The following is a 17,346-nucleotide window of genomic DNA, read 5'->3' on the forward strand; positions in this document are numbered from 1 at the left end:
ACCCCGCGGCTGATGTCGATAGCGGAGAACTATGTCCGAATCGCATATTGCATCGTTCTAAGCAAGCTATTCTCGCAGTGAAGCTCACTGGAGACGCCATGTGTCGGCTCCATCCATATGGTATCAGCGCATAACCCCACCGGCAGAAGTGCGCTTGCATCTACCGGAAGCTTCTAGTGCGTTGGTGACGTTTCTGCTAGCTTCCACCAGGCTCTTGCATCATCGGGCATCTGCGTGAAGTCACGACAAGGAACATGTGAGAGCATGATCATACTACAGCGTACCATAACCAAGGTCTAGTATTTTCCTTCGACTTCTCCAACCCCACTGCAGTCAGCTCGGGACGAAGGATAAATCCTGTCGTTTCTCTTCCACACAGGTTTCTACCCAACATCAACTGTGATACACAATTACTCAGTCTAATCAGCCAACCATTCACTAGTGGCATTGAAGCCAAACACTACAAATCTCGAGCGAAGCAAGCTTCACTCTTAATTTAATTCTTACTATTTATTGTCGATCGAAAAAGCAAACCCTCTATCTATTCTGATCACAACAAAACACACCAAAAGTCAACATGACTTCCCGCATGGAATTCACAGACCGGGGCAAGAAGGCCCTGGAGGACGCCATGGCGCTGGCTGAGCAGTATGCCCACTCCCAGCTCATGCCCGTCCATCTCGCAGTCTCGTTGCTGGATCCTCCGCCGGACCAGTCCAAGGACCAACAGAACGCACCTCCCGGCATCAACAACAGTCTGTTCAGGCAGGTCGTGGAGAGAGCACACGGTGACCCTCAATTATTCGACAGAGCACTCAAGAAGCGGTTGGTCCGACTGCCCAGTCAAGACCCCCCGCCCGAGAATGTCGCCATGTCACCCACCTTCAGTACTGTGCTCAGGAAAGCCCAGGATCTGCAAAAGACACAAAAAGACACCTACGTCGCAGTGGATCATTTGATCAGCGCACTCTCCGAGGATCCTGGTGTGGCCGAGTGTCTCAAAGAGGCTAATGTTCCCAAGCCGAAGCTGGTCCAGGACGCAGTCAACACAATTCGCGGAACGAAGCGAGTGGACTCGAGAACAGCCGATACAGAGGAGGAACACGAGAATTTGGCCAAGTTCACCATTGATATGACGGCCATGGCAAGAGAAGGCAAGATCGACCCTGTCATCGGCAGAGAAGAAGAAATCAGACGGGTTGTCCGGATTCTGTCCAGAAGAACCAAGAACAACCCCGTGCTGATTGGTGAGCCTGGTGTCGGCAAGACAACCGTCGTCGAAGGATTGGCGCAGCGAATCGTCAACGCTGATGTTCCCGATAACCTGGCCGCCTGCAAACTCTTGTCGCTTGATGTCGGTGCTCTGGTGGCCGGCAGCAAGTACCGTGGTGAATTCGAAGAGAGAATGAAGGGAGTCTTGAAGGAGATCTCAGAGTCAAAAGAGATGATTGTCCTATTCGTCGACGAAATTCACTTGCTGATGGGCGCTGGTTCCTCCGGAGAGGGTGGCATGGACGCAGCCAACCTTCTCAAGCCTATGTTGGCCCGCGGTCAATTGCATTGCATTGGTGCAACCACCCTTGCCGAATATCGAAAGTACATCGAGAAAGATGCTGCTTTTGAGCGACGATTCCAACAGGTTCTCGTCAAGGAGCCAACCATCCCGGAGACCATCTCCATTCTCCGAGGTCTCAAGGAAAAGTACGAGGTCCACCATGGTGTAACCATTGCCGACAGCGCCATTGTGGCTTCCGCCAGTCTTGCAGCCCGCTATCTCACGTCCAGACGACTTCCCGATTCAGCCGTCGACCTGATTGACGAGGCTGCTGCAGCAGTTAGAGTTGCCAGGGAGTCTCAACCCGAAATTATTGATTCGCTTGAGCGTAAACTGCGCCAACTCAAGATTGAAATCCACGCTTTGAGCCGTGAAAAGGATGATGCCTCAAAGACTCGTCTCCAGCAGGCCAAGCAGGATGCTGAGAACGTTGAGGAAGAACTGCGACCTCTCCGAGAGAAATACGAGAGTGAGAGACGACGTGGTAAGGATATCCAAGAGGCCAAGGTTAAGCTTGACCAGCTCAAGGTCAAGGCTGAAGATGCGGCAAGAATGGGAGACCACGCTCGTGCTGCCGATCTCCAGTACTACGCCATTCCTGAACAGGAACAAGCCATCAAGCAACTAGAGAGGGAAAAGGTGGCAGCAGATGCTGCTCTCAACCCGAACGATATCGGTGGCTCCATGGTCACCGACGTTGTCGGCCCTGACCAAATCAACGAAATCGTCTCTCGCTGGACAGGCATCCCTATCACTCGTCTCAAGACCACCGAGAAGGAGAAGCTTATCAAGATGGAACAATACCTCGGCAAAGTTGTCGTCGGTCAGAAGGAGGCTGTCACCGCTGTATCGAATGCTATTCGTCTGCAACGATCCGGCCTGAGCAATCCAAACCAGCCTCCCAGTTTTCTCTTCTGTGGTCCTTCGGGTACCGGTAAGACTCTGCTCACTAAGGCTCTTGCTGAGTTCTTATTCGACGATCCCAAGGCCATGATTCGCTTCGACATGTCAGAATACCAGGAGCGCCACGCACTAAGCCGAATGATTGGTGCACCCCCTGGTTATGTTGGACATGACGCTGGTGGTCAGCTCACAGAGGCCTTGCGGCGCAAGCCTTTCTCCATTCTCTTGTTCGATGAGGTGGAGAAGGCTGCTAAGGAAGTCTTGACAGTTCTTCTTCAGCTCATGGACGATGGTCGTATCACCGACGGTCAAGGTCGTGTCGTTGACGCAAGAAACTGCATCGTCGTCATGACCTCCAACCTGGGTGCCGAATTCTTGGCACGCCCTACTGGCCGTGATGGCAGAATTGACGCAACCACACGAGAACTCGTCAACAATGCTTTGCGCAACTATTTCCTTCCCGAGTTCCTAAACCGTATCAGCTCCACGGTCATCTTCAACCGTCTGACACGCAAGGAGATTCGTAAGATTGTGGACGTACGCATCAGCGAGATCCAAAAGCGGTTGTTGGACAACAATCGCAATGTATTCATCGAGGTTTCAGACGAAGCCAAGGACTACTTGGGCAACGCAGGTTACTCGCCTGCTTACGGTGCCAGACCTTTACAAAGACTCATCGAGAAGGAAATTCTCAACAAGATGGCAGTGCTTATTCTGCGCGGTGCTATCCAGGATGGAGAGAAGGCTAGAGTTGTTCTCATTGGCAACAAGATCCAGGTCTTGTCCAACCACACTGATAGCGAGATTGGTGACGATGAGGACATGCTCATCGACGACGACGATGCTATCGAGGATATTGCTCCAGAGAGTATGGATGAAGATCTCTATGATGACTAAGGAGTTCTGGCGTAAGCATAATGGATTGATGAATTATGAAGCATAAAAGAAAGGCGTTTGCCAGAAGGCGTTATGGACCTTGCAGATCAGGGCTGAAGCGAATTCTGCTTTTGTTTAAAATGGACCAAGAAATATAATCAAATAAATCTAATAGAGGTTGATAAATATATACCAGATGTTCAAATCTCATTTTGGTTTTCCAAAGGTATTGCACAGTGACCATTAATGACACCTAAATTTTGCTATCGCCGATATACATGTGTTTTTCGCAGTCCAGAACCTCAATTTGGGGAGACCCGATTCAGGACCAATCACGATCGGGCTCGATGCATGTGTCTATCCAAATCCGGCGCTGGCGCCACAACGATCACCAATAGGTCGATATACTACGTCATGGATATGAATTGAACTAACAAAAGTAAGTCAAATTGATGGGGCCGAGTTGCAGCTTAGTCGCTCGATACACGAATACGGTTATCTACATAAGGAAGTAAATGTCCAATATTTTCAAGATTGGAAAGACACGCATGTCTCTTCGAGTTCCTGCTGTGACTTTGCGGCGCATTTCTCCAGGAGCGCCAAGGTCCAGTCAAGCGCCAATTTACGCTATACTCCGCCACTTTTCTATAACAACTCCAAAGCATCATATTAACAAAAAGAAAATGGCGGGCGACGCTCCAAACGGTGCCAATGGCAACAGCAAGAAGCATGCCCGGACACAATCCCAAGAGAACGTCCTAAAGCACCCGTCCACCAAGCGCGCCAAGGAGATCGACGGGCCCGACAGCCCTTATGGCCACCTCCAGGGCCGCATCTCCAGCGCGAGGCCCGACGGCGCGGTAGCCAAGACCGTCCTGCACTGGTTCCGCAGCAAGGACCTCAGAGCCGAGGACAACCGCGCCCTGCACGCCGCCTCCGCCAAGGCGAAGGAGGCAAAGGCTCCGCTGCTCTCCTGCTTCCTCTTCAGCCCCGAGGACCTCGAGTGGCACGGCACGAGCCCCGCGCGATGCGACTTCATGCTCGAGAGTTTGAGGCTGCTGCAGGAACAGCTCGCAGAGCTCAACATCCCGCTCGTCGTACTCACGGCGGAGAAGAGAGCCCAGAAGGGTGCATCGGTCCTGGAACTGGTGAAGCAGCAGAATGTCAGCCATGTGTACGCTAACATCGAGTATGAGGTCGACGAGCTGAGACGGGATCTGGACTTCTTCGACCGGTTGGAGAAGGATGGTGATGGTGATGGAGAGGTAAAGTTTGTGCTTCATCACGACCAGACCGTCGTGGAGCCCGCTACGATCAGGACTCGTTCAGGCGGCCCGTTGAAGGTCTACACGCCCTACCACAAGGCCTGGTTGGGCGAGGTATCATCGAACCCAGAGCTGCTGGACACATTGCCCGCACCGCAAGCGAATGATAAGTCCGTCAGATCGGACCTGAACGAGCTGTTCTGTCAAGATCTGCCCGAGATGCCGGGCGCGAAGAGATTCGAGTCGATAGAAGACAGAGACCGCATCCGTGAGCTCTGGCCGGCGGGCCATACGGCAGGTATCAAGCGTCTCAACGATTTCCTGGAGAAAAAGGTCCAGACGTACGCCGAGAATCGCTCCAACCCTGCGGCCGACAACTCATCGCGGCTCTCGGCCTACTTCTCAGCAGGCGTCATCTCGGTCCGGGAGGCTCTGTCTGCCGCCAAAAAAGCCAACGGCGGGTCGACAGATTTTTCGCAATCCGGGTCCGACGCCGGCATCTCGTCGTGGGTCCGGGAGATCGTGTTCAGAGAGTTCTACAGACAGATGATGGTCGTGACGCCGCACAACAGCATGAACCTTCCGCAGAACCTCAAGTTCGACTTTGTGAACTGGGAGGAGGACGACGACGGCCTCAAAGCCTGGTACGACGGCAAGACGGGCGTCCCGTTCGTGGACGCCGGTATGCGCCAGCTCGGACACGAGGCGTACATGCACAACCGGCTCCGCATGAACGTGAGCAGCTATCTCAGCAGGAATCTCCTGATCGACTACAGGAAGGGCGAGAGGTGGTTTGTGGAGAACCTGGTCGATTGGGATCTGTGCAACAACACGCAGGGCTGGGAGCCGAGTTACACCGTCTTCAACCCCGTTGCGCAGGCGGAGAAGTGCGACCCTCACGGGGATTACATCAGACGCTGGGTCCCGGAGCTGAAGGACGTGAAGGGGAAAGCAGTATTTGATCCTTACCACCGGCTGAGCGAGGACGAATTCGAAAAGTTGGGATACCCGAAGCCGATTGTGGATTTTAAAGAGAGCAAAGCCAGGTGTGTTCAGAGGTACAAGCAGGATATGGCGGATGCTGATCCATAGAAATGCCTTTTGTATATCTGACAGATGAAATTTGGCGGTACTGATTGCAGATCTGTGAGGTGCACATAAAACATTATAACAAGTTTGTTTATCCCATACGGCAGTGAATTGTTGTTTTAGACAGCATGAAAATCATGCAAAAGAAGAAGGCATAGTTGATGTCGTGTATTGGTAATGATTTCGACGTAAGCCACTTAAAGAATGTACTATGTGATATATTGGCAAAGACTGCATGAACGCAAGTGTATATCCGTTACCCATTACCAAAAGAAAGAAAAAAAAGCACCAAGCTTTATCATAGTTGGCTCTAATGCTCACCATGTAATACCCAGTTCCTTACTGAGTAGTATGATGAGCAAGAAAAGGTGGTCAGTATTGTAAAGTTAGAATTGCGTAAAAATAGACTATGTATAACTGCGCTGCTGGAACAGTAGATTCTAGATGCACTGAATGGTAGCTAATTCGCAACATGCAATACCAATGGCGTTCGCGGACCAAGACATCGTTCGAGCTCATAATCTAGCAGCTGCCGGTTGTGGTGTATATTTTGTTCGAAGTGCGATTACTTCTGCGTTCCAAGCCGGTGTTTCCACCCATGCTAGCCTTGATTCCGATCACTACGGTCCTCATCCTCATTCTTCATACAAGTTAACGATATGTATGGTAATGGATTTAAGGGAATTGAGCTCATTCACCTTAATATAGGCACATACAGGCTACCCATATTGACGCCTAAGATACTGATCCTTGAAATAACCATTCGGTATCAATTTTCTAAGCCACAGATACAAGGTGTGCGTCGACGTCAGATTTGGCAAGCATGGGGCCAATGATATATCTATTACATCCTTCCGCCATATCTTCATTCTATCTCTACCTTCGATGCCTTCCTTTTCGTATATTTGAAATTCCAATGTAGTCTGTTCTCTCAGAGTAATTGTCTTCGTGGTATCTCCCCGATCTGACGGAGCTGCTCTGAGATTTCTTAGCTTCTTTGACCCTGTGATGACTCCCTTTCGACATGAGTCCACTTTTGTGATTTCTCCGTTGAGCCTCATTGCCTCCTGATAGCTCAGGATAGTCATCTCCTGGTCCAAGAGATCCAACGCCAGAAGAGTCAATCTGATATCCAGGAGCGGGGTTTTCCTCGTAATTATCTATGTATGTAAAAGGTTGTGTCATTATATGGTAGTCATTGACTTCTGAGAGGTATAGTTTTGTGTTCCGTGAATCTGGATACTTGGTATCTTCTGCCATCCCAAAGTAGTTGTCATCATCTCTCTCAGTGGATCTGGAGGGCCGTTCTTTCGATCCGTTACGCTTGTGACTATTGTACCTCGACTGGTGAATATGTCTGCTTGGCTTAGCCTTCTTACCATGCAACGCCGACTTGCGGGTACTTTCGCTTGGCGTGCGAGAAGCCTCAATATCTTCTGGTATTCCAGAACAATCGTCATATTCATCAGTTCCAATAGCCGGGCCTTTGAGAAAACCTCTAAGGCTAGGGTCACCTTCACCACCTGCGTAGGAAGTGTCTGTGAGATTGTTCAGGGAATACTGATCAGGCGTGGCCAAGGCAGTCTCATACTGAAAATCTGCGCTGGGGCCCACCAGTTGATGGTTATTCATGTAGTCATCCTGTGCGGTGAAATTGTGGGGCGGGAAAGTGAAGGTGTTCTGATATGTGTCCTCTCTGTTTGCAGGTCTGTGATGCAGATGTGAATCATGCAAAACAGTGCCGGGAGCCGGGGACATCATACTTCCGATGTACAAGTCATCAAAATCCATCAAGCTGCCTGGTATAGGAAGCACAGACCCATCGTCATGCTGTTGTGGTGCTTTGAGGCCGTTCTGCTTTTCCCAGTTGCACTCTTCCTCATCTGTCATAGTCAGTATCATCGATTTTTGGTTTCAATCAGGCCATTCGCTTACAAGTCTTTCGCAGATAGCCCACTGCAGGTGTTTCAGCGGTCTTATCTGGTATAAACCCTTGATAGGGCTCAGTCCACATCTGGTAATATCGGCGAGGCTCGGGTGACGCTGGCGGCGTTTCGCTGTCATATTCTAACGCTGGTGGTGCTTCGTAGTAGTACCTCGGCTCTAATAGCCGGAATGGATTCGATTGGTAGTATTTGGTGGCGTAGTGTTTATGGCCAGACAAGAGTAATCGGATTGAGGTTTGCACACAATCCTTTGGGGATGTGACCAAAAACTCAAAATTCTCACACTGTAAACGGTCATAAGTTTTCCCGAGGTAGCCTGGCCTGCGTTCGACCGGAATCCCTATTCTAGCGCGCCTGTTGCTTCGTGAGTAGCAGCGAAGAATGATGAATGTCATGCCAGAAGGATCCGTGTAGAGGTCGCGAGTGAGTTGGAGGCTGTCATTGTTAAATTCGATCTTGAACTTGGTAGGCTTTGTACTTGGACCGGAGACAATCTTGCGAGAATCGACGTAGTCCAGCGGACTGCCGGCTAGACCGCCCTGTGGTTTTGGATTGCGGTGCCCGAGGTTGGCTGGCACATGGGTCCACGCTAGGATAGAATCATCTCCTGTACGATTAAATATTTCGATCTGAAGCTTTCTGAAAGCAGCATCAGCTCCCTCATCGTCTTCATGGTATAGAGTCTTGAAAGAGATCCCAAAGATCCCCAACAGGCAATATGCCATGTCTGTTGCAATTTTGGTCTTTCTCCGGGCAGCCCAAGACATTCTCTGTGCCACACTCTCAGTGAGCATGTCCTTCTCACCTCTTAGAACTTTTCTTGAAATGCCAGTCTTTTCTTCCAGTGCAACGGCGAGGCTCTCCCTCGTCCCGATACATATCCATTTGTTATTGTAGAACTCCACCTTCTTCTTGGGAGCGAGAAGCTCCTGTAAAGTCCAACCCCTTTCAAACCATTCGGCCTTGGTAAAATTTTCATCCGGGGCAACGTCAAACAGGTATGCATAACAGACTTTTGCCTTTTGGTACCATTCAAACATGGAATTGATTGAGTCCAGGTGATGCCCATCTTGCTTGTTGATACAGCAAGTATCAATCCAGACATAATTGATTTTGACGCGTTTGGCTTGTTCACAACAACCCTCCAGTTTTGCCCAGGCGGGTTTGCTTTCATCTATGTTTTGACTGTTCACTTCTAGAAAGGAGATCTCGTCTTCTGGCTTTCCCCAGCGGTGGGAGAGGATGGCATAAGGTGGAGTTTGATCATCCGAGAACTCTTCCAGCGTTTTCGAGGTTACATTGAGAAGATACATGGTCGAGACATGGTTCGATTGCTTCAAACATATGATAGTTCATAGCACGAGGTAGCAGATAGCAGGAAAGAGTCTTCAGTCGCTCTATTCTATCAGTTTGGAAAGCACCGCCCCTCTACACGACGGCATAGAGACTGCACTCAAAGTCCTAGAAATGCGGGGTCAGATAAAGCTTGTTCAATCCAATAATAATGTGCCTCGTCACTCGTCTGATCTGGACAAGATGTGCTAAGGCAAGGCTGAATGAGCCCAACCTTATCAAAAGAAGAGGAGAGTTAGGTCTGCCACGTGTTACACAAACTTGGTTGTAACCCAAATCAAGGACCATACCGGAACTTGAGTGTCGCAGTTCCTTGGCGCATGTACTTGCGTTGGTTGGATTGATTGATTCTGCTACTAAGGCTTTGCGCAGGGCATCCTTAAGGCTGGCTATTCCAATAGGATCCTACTGTGGCCAAATAACCTAACCTACTAACCTTAGGTTAGATCGACTAAGAACAGTTAAGTGTGGTACTGACCAACGCACATAGATATTATACCACGTCTTAGCCGTCACGAGTGATCTTGCGTAAGCGCTAGGCATGGGTTTGAAGTGTAATATTGCTTAAAAGGTAGTTGAAGGATTTCGCGTGATAACACGCGCGTTAATCGGTTATATATGTAATATGTGTAATCAAATCTAAGCCGCTTTTAGAAGCGGTGGTGTCCGCGAGTACTCTAGGGTTAGATATGTAGCCTATCTATTCATCATCGCGCTAACCGTGACACTATCGCAGTCAGATAAGGATATCCTGTGCAACGTAGATCTGGCTCCAAAGATCTACTCTTTCAATGAAGGGACTCATCTGAGAAGTTACTTGGCGTGAGAACGCCATAGGCTGTTACCGCCTGGAAGGCACCATTAAAGTACCAGGAGCTACTTGGGAGCTGTTTTTGCAAGGTCCGCATTGCAATCTTGACAAGGGTGATGGGTATCTGCTCTATGCTTGAGATTGCTATATGTCAGGCTTAACTGTCAGAAACTAACCTGAAATGGAACTGCGGGCTAAGGACTTGAGTAGTATAGACAGCTTTTCGTCCCCACTACGAGGCATGGATCAGCTTTTAGTTGATCATCAATACGTTTTGCCATAATTACTATGATCAATTAACAATGTATTATATTGACCTACGATGTAATCCTGGGTATTACATACGCCGTAATTACGCTTACCGTCACCATAATCCTTCGATTCGACAAGTCCTCTATATACGATACTCTGTAAACTGCTTGACCAGGCAATCTCGTATTACCCTGTCTTCAGTCTGCGATCTAACAGACGTATGGTTACAACAGTACCACCCGACGAGTGTACCATGAGACTTCATAATGCAACGTCGGTGATACGCGAGGACTTGTCACTATGACCTGTAGGAGGCGAGCTCATTCACATGGGAGATCAGCTCGTAGCTCCATTTCGGCAGCTTCACCTCAACCATGAAATATTCGGTCGCGGTGCCCCAAACTTTGGCCTAGAGAGATTCTTGGAGAACAAGATGGTGCATCGGACCAAGGGCTACTCGCCATTCGGCGGCGGCGGCCTTACCTTTTGCCGCGGGGGATTGTTAGCACAGCGCGACATCAACTTATTTGTGGCTGTAACATTACGGAAGTTCGACATGGAGCTGGTGCCGAGACGGAGCGGCGCAAAGATGCCAAAAATTGACAAAGACACACCGTCAGCGGCCGTCATGGGGCCGGATGAGGATATACTGCTTAGGCTCCTGCCCCGGGTGCACACACAAGTAAGCAGATAGTGTTGGGTTCCCATGCCGGGATCCAGCCAAGATAGAGTTTAAGAGACGGAAGATAGCGTACATGGCAAGGTGACTAATTTCAAAGGAGTGCGTTGCCGCACGTCAAAGGGTCTACTGTCTATTGCTTCTACGGTAGATTGGGAGCATTTGCGTGGCTGGAGAATATGAATACTGGTAGGCGAAAGACTATGCGGAAATAAATTGCAGGAGATAGGCTTGCGAATGAATTGTCAAGCGTCTGAGACACAGGAGCGCTGGAGAACTTTGGAAACTATTTGTGCTTGTGCGCTTCTTGCCACGCAGCAAGTAAGCAGTAAACAAATGATTTGTACGTTGATGTGTTAACACAAAGGCATGGTATTGGACCATCAAATAGGCAACACTGCCAGAGGTCTTGCTCACAGTTCCCGTTTACACCACAGCTGCATATCGCTAAAACCCTGTTCATGTGCAATGCTGCAAAACATGTAGAAGAGCACCAAAACACAGGTAACTTGACCCTCTTTCTGCAACATCACGCATACCAATTCCCTTGAAGATGCAGTAGCCGCCCCGCTTGGGTCTCGACAGATGCCCTTCTTTTCATTGGCGAAATCACTAGTGGCACGGACAGTTTTCTCCACCATCCGGTCCCCCAGTCCCTCATCAGTGAACGACATGTAAGATGGCAGGCAAGCAGGATGGCAGGATGGTTTTGCTGTTCCAAGACGCCGTGGCCCAGTTTACCTCATCTCAACTTGAAGCTGGGACATGTTACGCTATCAGCGTTATTACGGGTTTGGCGGCAACGATCGGCGTACTGATAGCCGGTCCAGTATCAGGTGGGCACCTGAACCCCTCTATCACCTTCGCATTCTCGGTTTTCCGGGGCTTTCCTCTATCTTAAGTCCCTGCTTATATTGCGGGCCATGTAAATACCCTGTTCTGACCTTTTCAACTTCATTTTTGGACGTAGCAAGGCTGATGTTTGACCACATCTATTGGACGGTTGTTGCGGAGCGGCTCTACGCCATTAGAACTCATCAAACTTGTAATATGTGACATATATCCGTAAGCCTTTATAGACACGGGCAGCCAATTATTTTCGGAAGTCTATTTTTATGTAAATTAAAACTGATTATTTACATATTAGTAATAACATAAATATTTATTAAAAATAAAAAAAATAAAGTCCTAAAATGTTAAGTAAGCCGTTAAGAATTGTGCATTTTTAGCTAGAAAAAGAGGACTGACGTTGTGAGATACTTCAGCACTTAGCAGTGAAGAGGCTCCTTCAATAAACCTGGGGGCGAACCCTTGCTAGCCACTCAAGTAGTTTTATACTTCAGTGCCTAGACTAGCGTAATTGTCAGACTCCACATGAAGCGGAGCACTTTACAAGGGGTCTTCTGACGGCCTAAATACATGCAGTTGTATTTTCTTTCTTACGTATAATTTCAATATATTCATGTCCATAACTTAATCTCTATTTAGCAACCAAAACGTCCTGCGTACATCTTGAAGACCTGGCCCCTGCATCATTATTGAAATTATTCACGACAATTACACCGACGCAATAGAATGTCCCGGGCGCCGCTAGAGAATGTTACTACTTTGCCTTCCGGCGAGCATTCGCAGCAAGCAGAATTTATTGTGGCAACCTCACAGCTACCCCCGGATGGCGGCTATGGCTGGGTTTGCGTGCTTGCGCAATTCCTTATCAATGGATTTACCTGGGGTGTAGCAGCGGTACAAATATCCATATCCCAGTACAAACCTATATGCTAATACGCGCCGCTTCAGAGCTATAGTGTTTATCTGGCATACTTCTTGTCTCATGATCTCTTCACCGAGGCCAAACCAATCGACTACGCTTTCATTGGAGGGTTCAACTTTGCATTTGCTTTACTGGTGGCACCATTAGCCACCTTACTGATGCGTCTGTATGACGTACAAGCCCCGATGCTTTTAGGTGTTATCTCTCTTCCAGCCGGCTTTATAGCCGCGTCGTTCTCTACTAGAGTTTGGCATCTATATTTATCACTGGGCGTATGCGTTGGCCTCGGCATTGGGCTCATATATATTCCTGCTACATCTGTTGTCCCTCAGTGGTTCACAAAAAGGCGGAGTCTAGCTAGTGGAATATGTGCTGCTGGATCTGGTATCGGCGGTCTTATCGTCTGCTTCTCTACGCAGGCCATGCTCGACAGTCTTGGACTTGTATGGTCTTTCAGAATCACAGCAGTTGTGGTGTTTTTTGTTAACTTAGCCGCCACCCTTCTTATTCGTTCACGGAACAAGGAGATTGAGCCTGACCAGCGCATGTTCAATTTCCACCTGCTGGGAAATTATCATGTTCAGCTTTTTTTAGGGTGGAGTATTATATTGATGTTTGGCTATATCACCTTGATGTTTTCGCTATCGGATTATGCCGTAGCTATTGGGCGGTCAGATCGAGACTCGGCTACAGTTGCGGCAATACTGAATCTCGGAGCAGCTCTAGGCCGTCCCGTTATAGGGTACATCAGTGACCGGTATGGCCGATTGGAAGTTGCTGGAATTCTAACATTTACATGCGGGATTCTAGTGTTTGCAATGTGGATTCCTGCGACCGAGTATGCTATTCTTGTTGCATTTTCTCTGATCAGCGGCGCGATTCTTGGTGTCTTTTGGGCGGTATGTATATTAGTATTCTGGTGGTAGAAAATACTAATGGTTTCTCATATAGGTCGCCGCCCCTTTAGCAGCAGACATCGTGGGCCTCAAGGAGCTTCCGGCCTTTCTCTCTCTAACTTGGCTCTCCGTAGTATTGCCTAGTGCTGGTAAGCTGGTCCGCTCTCCTTGGCACGAGATGTCAGACTAACATTACTTCATAGTTGCTGAGGTGATAGCACTTGAGCTAAGGCGACCTGGACATGGTGCTCGAAGCTATCTATATCCCCAGATATTTACGGGAATTTCATATGTATTGTCAAGTATATTGTTATTTGAGTTGTGGAGATCACGGCGAAAAGCCGCCAATCTGGGGCGGCTCGGGTCTTGGCAATCGGAACTTGGGACCATCTGATTTAGCTGAGCTCCACTCATGTAAATCTGAGAGTCCTGAAAGACCAGCGCTATATAGAATTAATATCATTGGGCCGCTAATAATAGTTAAGAAAGTTTGGAAGAGTTAAGCTACTACGTCTGGAATTTGTTGAAGACCAAAATACTAGATACCACGGGAATGTCAGTCGTAAGTGAAGGTCTATGTAAGAGATTTAAGATGAGCCGATGACACTGTATACTGGTACACATCGAGTCAGCTGAAAGCGGCTGGAATTCGGGAAATATCGTGCTCTGAAATGGATCATCCTTCCTAAATGGCGTAGCCACCATTACAAATGCTAGCGTGAACAGCGTACATTATATTTCGAAAAATCAACGTAGAGAAAGCATGATGCGCATAGATTGCGTATCTGTTCTCCCATTCCACTTCAATGTACTGCATTCTGCTTACGGATCTCCTAGACTTAATATTCTTCTTAAGACACAGTTCTGCGCGTAGTTATGTTTATTTGGAAAACGATGAGAGTAGCTGGAAATTGCGACAGGATATTTCGGCCAATACCACGGGCGGGTCTACTCTACCAATGTACCGCTGCTGAACGGATCTTTTGCCCCGGATTTCATTGTGAATGAAACGTACCTTTTAAGGTTACGGTAGGTTAGTAAGTTAGTAGGTCGGCATCGCCCTAGCTTAGCAATGAACAGCTGCGCGAAACCCTATTGTTGCTGCACTCTTAAAGGCTAAATTGTTACAGATTCGTTCCGTCCCTACTTTCTTAACACGACTCATTTACCACTGTCAGCAAACTTAGTGGCTGGCCGTTGGCATTCATTGCTGTCTCGAAGACCTACGTATAGTGCGAGCATCGAACAAGGAACAGGTGGTCTCGGTGACAAATACATAAATTGCAAATTGCGTGGGCTGACTATTCTACACGATGCCTAGAAAGGTACAGCCAAAAGTCCTTTCCATTAACTCAAGGCTTAGGATCTGTCTCCGCTCATCATACCAACAGAACAAGACTCCTGCCTCACAATCCCAGAATCGGGAAAGTCAGCGGCGATCACGGGCTCGTCAGCGAGAACTTGTTGAAGATCTTCGGAAGCGCTTAGATGAGTTCGAGCAGCGGGGTGTTAGGGCGACTATGGAAATGCAGGAGGCGGCCAGAGCTGTTGTTGCAGAGAACCAGCTTCTGCGTGCTTTGCTCGCCACTCACAACGTCTCTCGTAAGGAAATAGAGGATTATCTCTCATTGGAGCCTATGAGCCAAGCGGTTAAGCGTACGAGGTATCACAAAGGTCGCGATGCAATAAGTACTCACAAACTTCGGCCTGCTGAATCTGCGCAACCTCAAAGTGAGTCATTGGAGTGATATTCTCACATTTCTAGTTGCTGATAGCTAAGACAGGCGAGCCCCGTCATTTGTCTGCAATGTCATTTCATCGACCCACCCACTGTAGAGCATCACCGAGGCAACTATTGCTTGCGACAGATTTCACTGCAAATGCGCAGTCTGTATCAGAATCTGTACATGCTAGCATAAGCGACAGCAGCGCTCAAGCGGAGAACGAAATCCGTATGCATGTTGAAGTACCGCAGCAGGATCGTGCAAGCATATCGCACCTATGTAATGACATTGAACACGATATCGTCATGGAGATGCTGCCTCCAGTGTCAGACTGTTTCTGCCCACCAGAATCGTCCGCCGCAGGGGACGGCTCAACGGAGACTCTCGATACTTCGTGCGAGACAGCAGCTGCGATCATATCAGCGCTGACAGGCGAATCCGACATTATGCAGGCTTCCGTTGTTCTTGGTTGTACAAAGCCCAGTGACTGTTTCATAAACAGCTAAACTCTTCCATTCAATGAATCAGATAGCTTAGCATCCTGGAGTTCAGCAGTCAGTCGTTTATCGTCTACACAATTGGAGAAACAATAGGTTGTAATTTAGCCATGATCAAGGCTGAAGAAGTCCTAATCAAATATGGTGAATATAAAGGTTGACTTTGTGTGACGCGTATTTACATGACACCTCTTATCACGTAGGACTCTCTGTCGACGTATTCATTCCATTCTGCACCCGAATGACTTCTGCACTCGGTCTTCGCAGGACATATACAAAGTAAACCAACTATTTCCAGGCCCATCGATTTGCCATCCAGCGAACAACGTACACTAAACCAAGCAGGACAGGCACCTCGATCAGCGGACCAACGGTAGCCGCAAGGGCTTGGTTGCTCTGGGGTGCGAACGTAGCGACAGCCACAGCTATCGCAAGTTCGAAATTGTTGCTTGCGGTAGTGAAGCTTTGCGTAGTAGAACGGGAGTAGCTAAAGCCTAGTGATCGTGCTACGTAAAGGGTGATACAGAAAATTACAATAAAGTACACCACGAGTGGTGCGGCAACACGGACAACTGAAACGATTTGTTGTACCACTTGGCGACCCTGGGATGCGAATAACACAAGAACGGTATAGAGCAAGCCAACCAGGGCCCAAGGTGATGCAAATCGTAGAAAGACACGTTCGTACCAGGCGGGGCCCGCTGTAGCCCGCAGCGCAAAGCGCGTCACAATTGCAGCCGCGAGTGGAATGCCTAAGAAGACAGCAACGCTGGTGGCAACAACTTGGTATGAAACGTCTACTGTCCCATTCTCGCCGCTGATAATTCGTATGAAAAAAAATGGCGAGTGGCGCAAACAGGACCATCTGAAGAAGAGAGTTTATGGCAACGAGGATCGCGCAATATTCGCTGTCGCCGCCGGCAAGGCCGTTCCAAATTAGAACCTGGAGTCAGTAACGAGTTAGCACCCGTAAAACAAAGACTGGAAGAATGAGAAGAAAGACGGACCATGGCGATACATCTACCAAGTCCCACTAGAATAAGCCCGACACGTAGATCACTCTTATCGGGAAGCAAAGCCCAAGCGAGAGCAAGCTATTAATTTATCAGATATTTATGTCTAGAGCAAATAAAAGCTGAATGGCAACCATCAAGGGACACTGTGCACTTACCATGAGAAACGGAGCAATGACCCAATCCACGAATATACTAAAACATATCTGCTTCCATATTGCGCGATGAGAGAGCACCTCGTGAAGCGATTCGTAGCGCACTTTGCACAAAATGGGATACATCAGCACAAGTAAACCGACGGCTTCGTATCATGGTCAGCAGAGAAGATACTGCCAGAGCGCAGTCGACTACTCACCAATTGGTATTGACACGCCGATGAATTTGCCTTTCTGTAAGGCTGGACCAGTATCGGGGACGAAGTTACCCAAGAGGATACCAATGATCGTGGCAAGTAAAATACAGACGGCCAGGTAACGGTCAAGGAAGCTCAAAGCTTTGAAAGCTGACACGTCGCGCTGAGGCTGTTGGTTACCAGCAGTCTGATTCTCCAGGTCAATCGACCCCATAGAACGGTTTTGTGTAGGGTCGGAGGGTATGCTCCAAGGAGCCATGGACGGTCCATTTTCGACCTTTGGCTCAGCAGATATGCTTAATAGGTGCCGTGCTTGTCAGAGCTTTGCTCTTCGTTAGTGTTGTGGGTTATTATGATTGTTATG

The 17,346-nt window shown here is 48.6% G+C and overlaps 8 protein-coding genes across 8 annotated transcripts; 6 read left to right on the plus strand and 2 right to left on the minus strand.

Moving 5' to 3' along the window:
* The first annotated feature begins 228 nt into the window (after positions 1–228).
* On the plus strand, positions 229–3,544 carry BKA67DRAFT_564390 (P-loop containing nucleoside triphosphate hydrolase protein). Its single transcript, XM_046102734.1, has one exon. The coding sequence runs from the start codon at positions 578–580 to the stop codon at positions 3,353–3,355; it is 2,778 nt and encodes a 925-aa protein (XP_045958463.1). The 5' UTR covers positions 229–577; the 3' UTR covers positions 3,356–3,544.
* A 187-nt stretch (positions 3,545–3,731) lies between these two features.
* BKA67DRAFT_564391 (deoxyribodipyrimidine photo-lyase) lies at positions 3,732–6,047 on the plus strand. Its single transcript, XM_046102735.1, has one exon. It carries the CDS (start codon positions 3,850–3,852, stop codon positions 5,689–5,691), a length of 1,842 nt encoding a protein of 613 aa, XP_045958464.1. The 5' UTR covers positions 3,732–3,849; the 3' UTR covers positions 5,692–6,047.
* Positions 6,048–6,564: 517 nt separating this feature from the next.
* Positions 6,565–8,947, minus strand: BKA67DRAFT_658511 (heterokaryon incompatibility protein-domain-containing protein; the record flags this gene model as incomplete). The annotated part of the gene is made up of 2 exons (XM_046107293.1): positions 6,565–7,571; positions 7,624–8,947. The coding sequence occupies 2 exons, from the start codon at positions 8,945–8,947 to the stop codon at positions 6,565–6,567; spliced, it is 2,331 nt and encodes a 776-aa protein (XP_045958465.1).
* Positions 8,948–10,060: 1,113 nt separating this feature from the next.
* On the plus strand, positions 10,061–11,239 carry BKA67DRAFT_564394 (uncharacterized protein). Its single transcript, XM_046102736.1, has one exon. It carries the CDS (start codon positions 10,379–10,381, stop codon positions 10,742–10,744), a length of 366 nt encoding a protein of 121 aa, XP_045958466.1. The 5' UTR covers positions 10,061–10,378; the 3' UTR covers positions 10,745–11,239.
* A 173-nt stretch (positions 11,240–11,412) lies between these two features.
* BKA67DRAFT_564395 (uncharacterized protein) lies at positions 11,413–11,829 on the plus strand. Its single transcript, XM_046102737.1, has one exon. The coding sequence runs from the start codon at positions 11,433–11,435 to the stop codon at positions 11,628–11,630; it is 198 nt and encodes a 65-aa protein (XP_045958467.1). The 5' UTR covers positions 11,413–11,432; the 3' UTR covers positions 11,631–11,829.
* A 334-nt stretch (positions 11,830–12,163) lies between these two features.
* On the plus strand, positions 12,164–13,894 carry BKA67DRAFT_564397 (MFS transporter, MCP family, solute carrier family 16, member 6). Its single transcript, XM_046102738.1, has 4 exons — positions 12,164–12,472; positions 12,527–13,399; positions 13,452–13,545; positions 13,600–13,894. Exons 1-4 carry the CDS (start codon positions 12,305–12,307, stop codon positions 13,788–13,790), a joined length of 1,326 nt encoding a protein of 441 aa, XP_045958468.1. The 5' UTR covers positions 12,164–12,304; the 3' UTR covers positions 13,791–13,894.
* Positions 13,895–14,698: 804 nt separating this feature from the next.
* BKA67DRAFT_564401 (uncharacterized protein) lies at positions 14,699–15,764 on the plus strand. The gene is made up of 2 exons (XM_046102739.1): positions 14,699–15,127; positions 15,181–15,764. Exons 1-2 carry the CDS (start codon positions 14,710–14,712, stop codon positions 15,624–15,626), a joined length of 864 nt encoding a protein of 287 aa, XP_045958469.1. The 5' UTR covers positions 14,699–14,709; the 3' UTR covers positions 15,627–15,764.
* A 141-nt stretch (positions 15,765–15,905) lies between these two features.
* Positions 15,906–17,241, minus strand: BKA67DRAFT_636626 (sodium bile acid symporter family-domain-containing protein; the record flags this gene model as incomplete). The annotated part of the gene is made up of 5 exons (XM_046105679.1): positions 15,906–16,434; positions 16,475–16,560; positions 16,625–16,711; positions 16,789–16,931; positions 16,986–17,241. The coding sequence occupies 5 exons, from the start codon at positions 17,239–17,241 to the stop codon at positions 15,906–15,908; spliced, it is 1,101 nt and encodes a 366-aa protein (XP_045958470.1).
* Positions 17,242–17,346: the final 105 nt, after the last annotated feature.

Source organism: Truncatella angustata, assembly GCF_020726525.1.
Source record: "Truncatella angustata strain MPI-SDFR-AT-0073 chromosome Unknown BKA67scaffold_4, whole genome shotgun sequence".
Lineage (NCBI taxonomy): Eukaryota > Fungi > Ascomycota > Sordariomycetes > Amphisphaeriales > Sporocadaceae > Truncatella > Truncatella angustata.

Excerpts from the sequence above, each read along its gene's own strand:
- BKA67DRAFT_564391 (XM_046102735.1), top strand. The coding sequence starts at position 3,850 with ATGTCCAATATTTTCAAGATTGGAAAGACACGCATGTCTCTTCGAGTT.
- BKA67DRAFT_564395 (XM_046102737.1), top strand. The coding sequence starts at position 11,433 with ATGGTTTTGCTGTTCCAAGACGCCGTGGCCCAGTTTACCTCATCTCAA.
- BKA67DRAFT_564401 (XM_046102739.1), top strand. The coding sequence starts at position 14,710 with ATGCCTAGAAAGGTACAGCCAAAAGTCCTTTCCATTAACTCAAGGCTT. Across the intron at positions 15,128-15,180 it reads TGAATCTGCGCAACCTCAAA|GCGAGCCCCGTCATTTGTCT; the intron begins GTGAGTCATTGG and ends TAGCTAAGACAG.
- BKA67DRAFT_564397 (XM_046102738.1), top strand. The coding sequence starts at position 12,305 with ATGTCCCGGGCGCCGCTAGAGAATGTTACTACTTTGCCTTCCGGCGAG. Across the intron at positions 12,473-12,526 it reads TTACCTGGGGTGTAGCAGCG|AGCTATAGTGTTTATCTGGC; the intron begins GTACAAATATCC and ends GCGCCGCTTCAG. Across the intron at positions 13,546-13,599 it reads CGTAGTATTGCCTAGTGCTG|TTGCTGAGGTGATAGCACTT; the intron begins GTAAGCTGGTCC and ends ATTACTTCATAG.
- BKA67DRAFT_564394 (XM_046102736.1), top strand. The coding sequence starts at position 10,379 with ATGGGAGATCAGCTCGTAGCTCCATTTCGGCAGCTTCACCTCAACCAT.
- BKA67DRAFT_564390 (XM_046102734.1), top strand. The coding sequence starts at position 578 with ATGACTTCCCGCATGGAATTCACAGACCGGGGCAAGAAGGCCCTGGAG.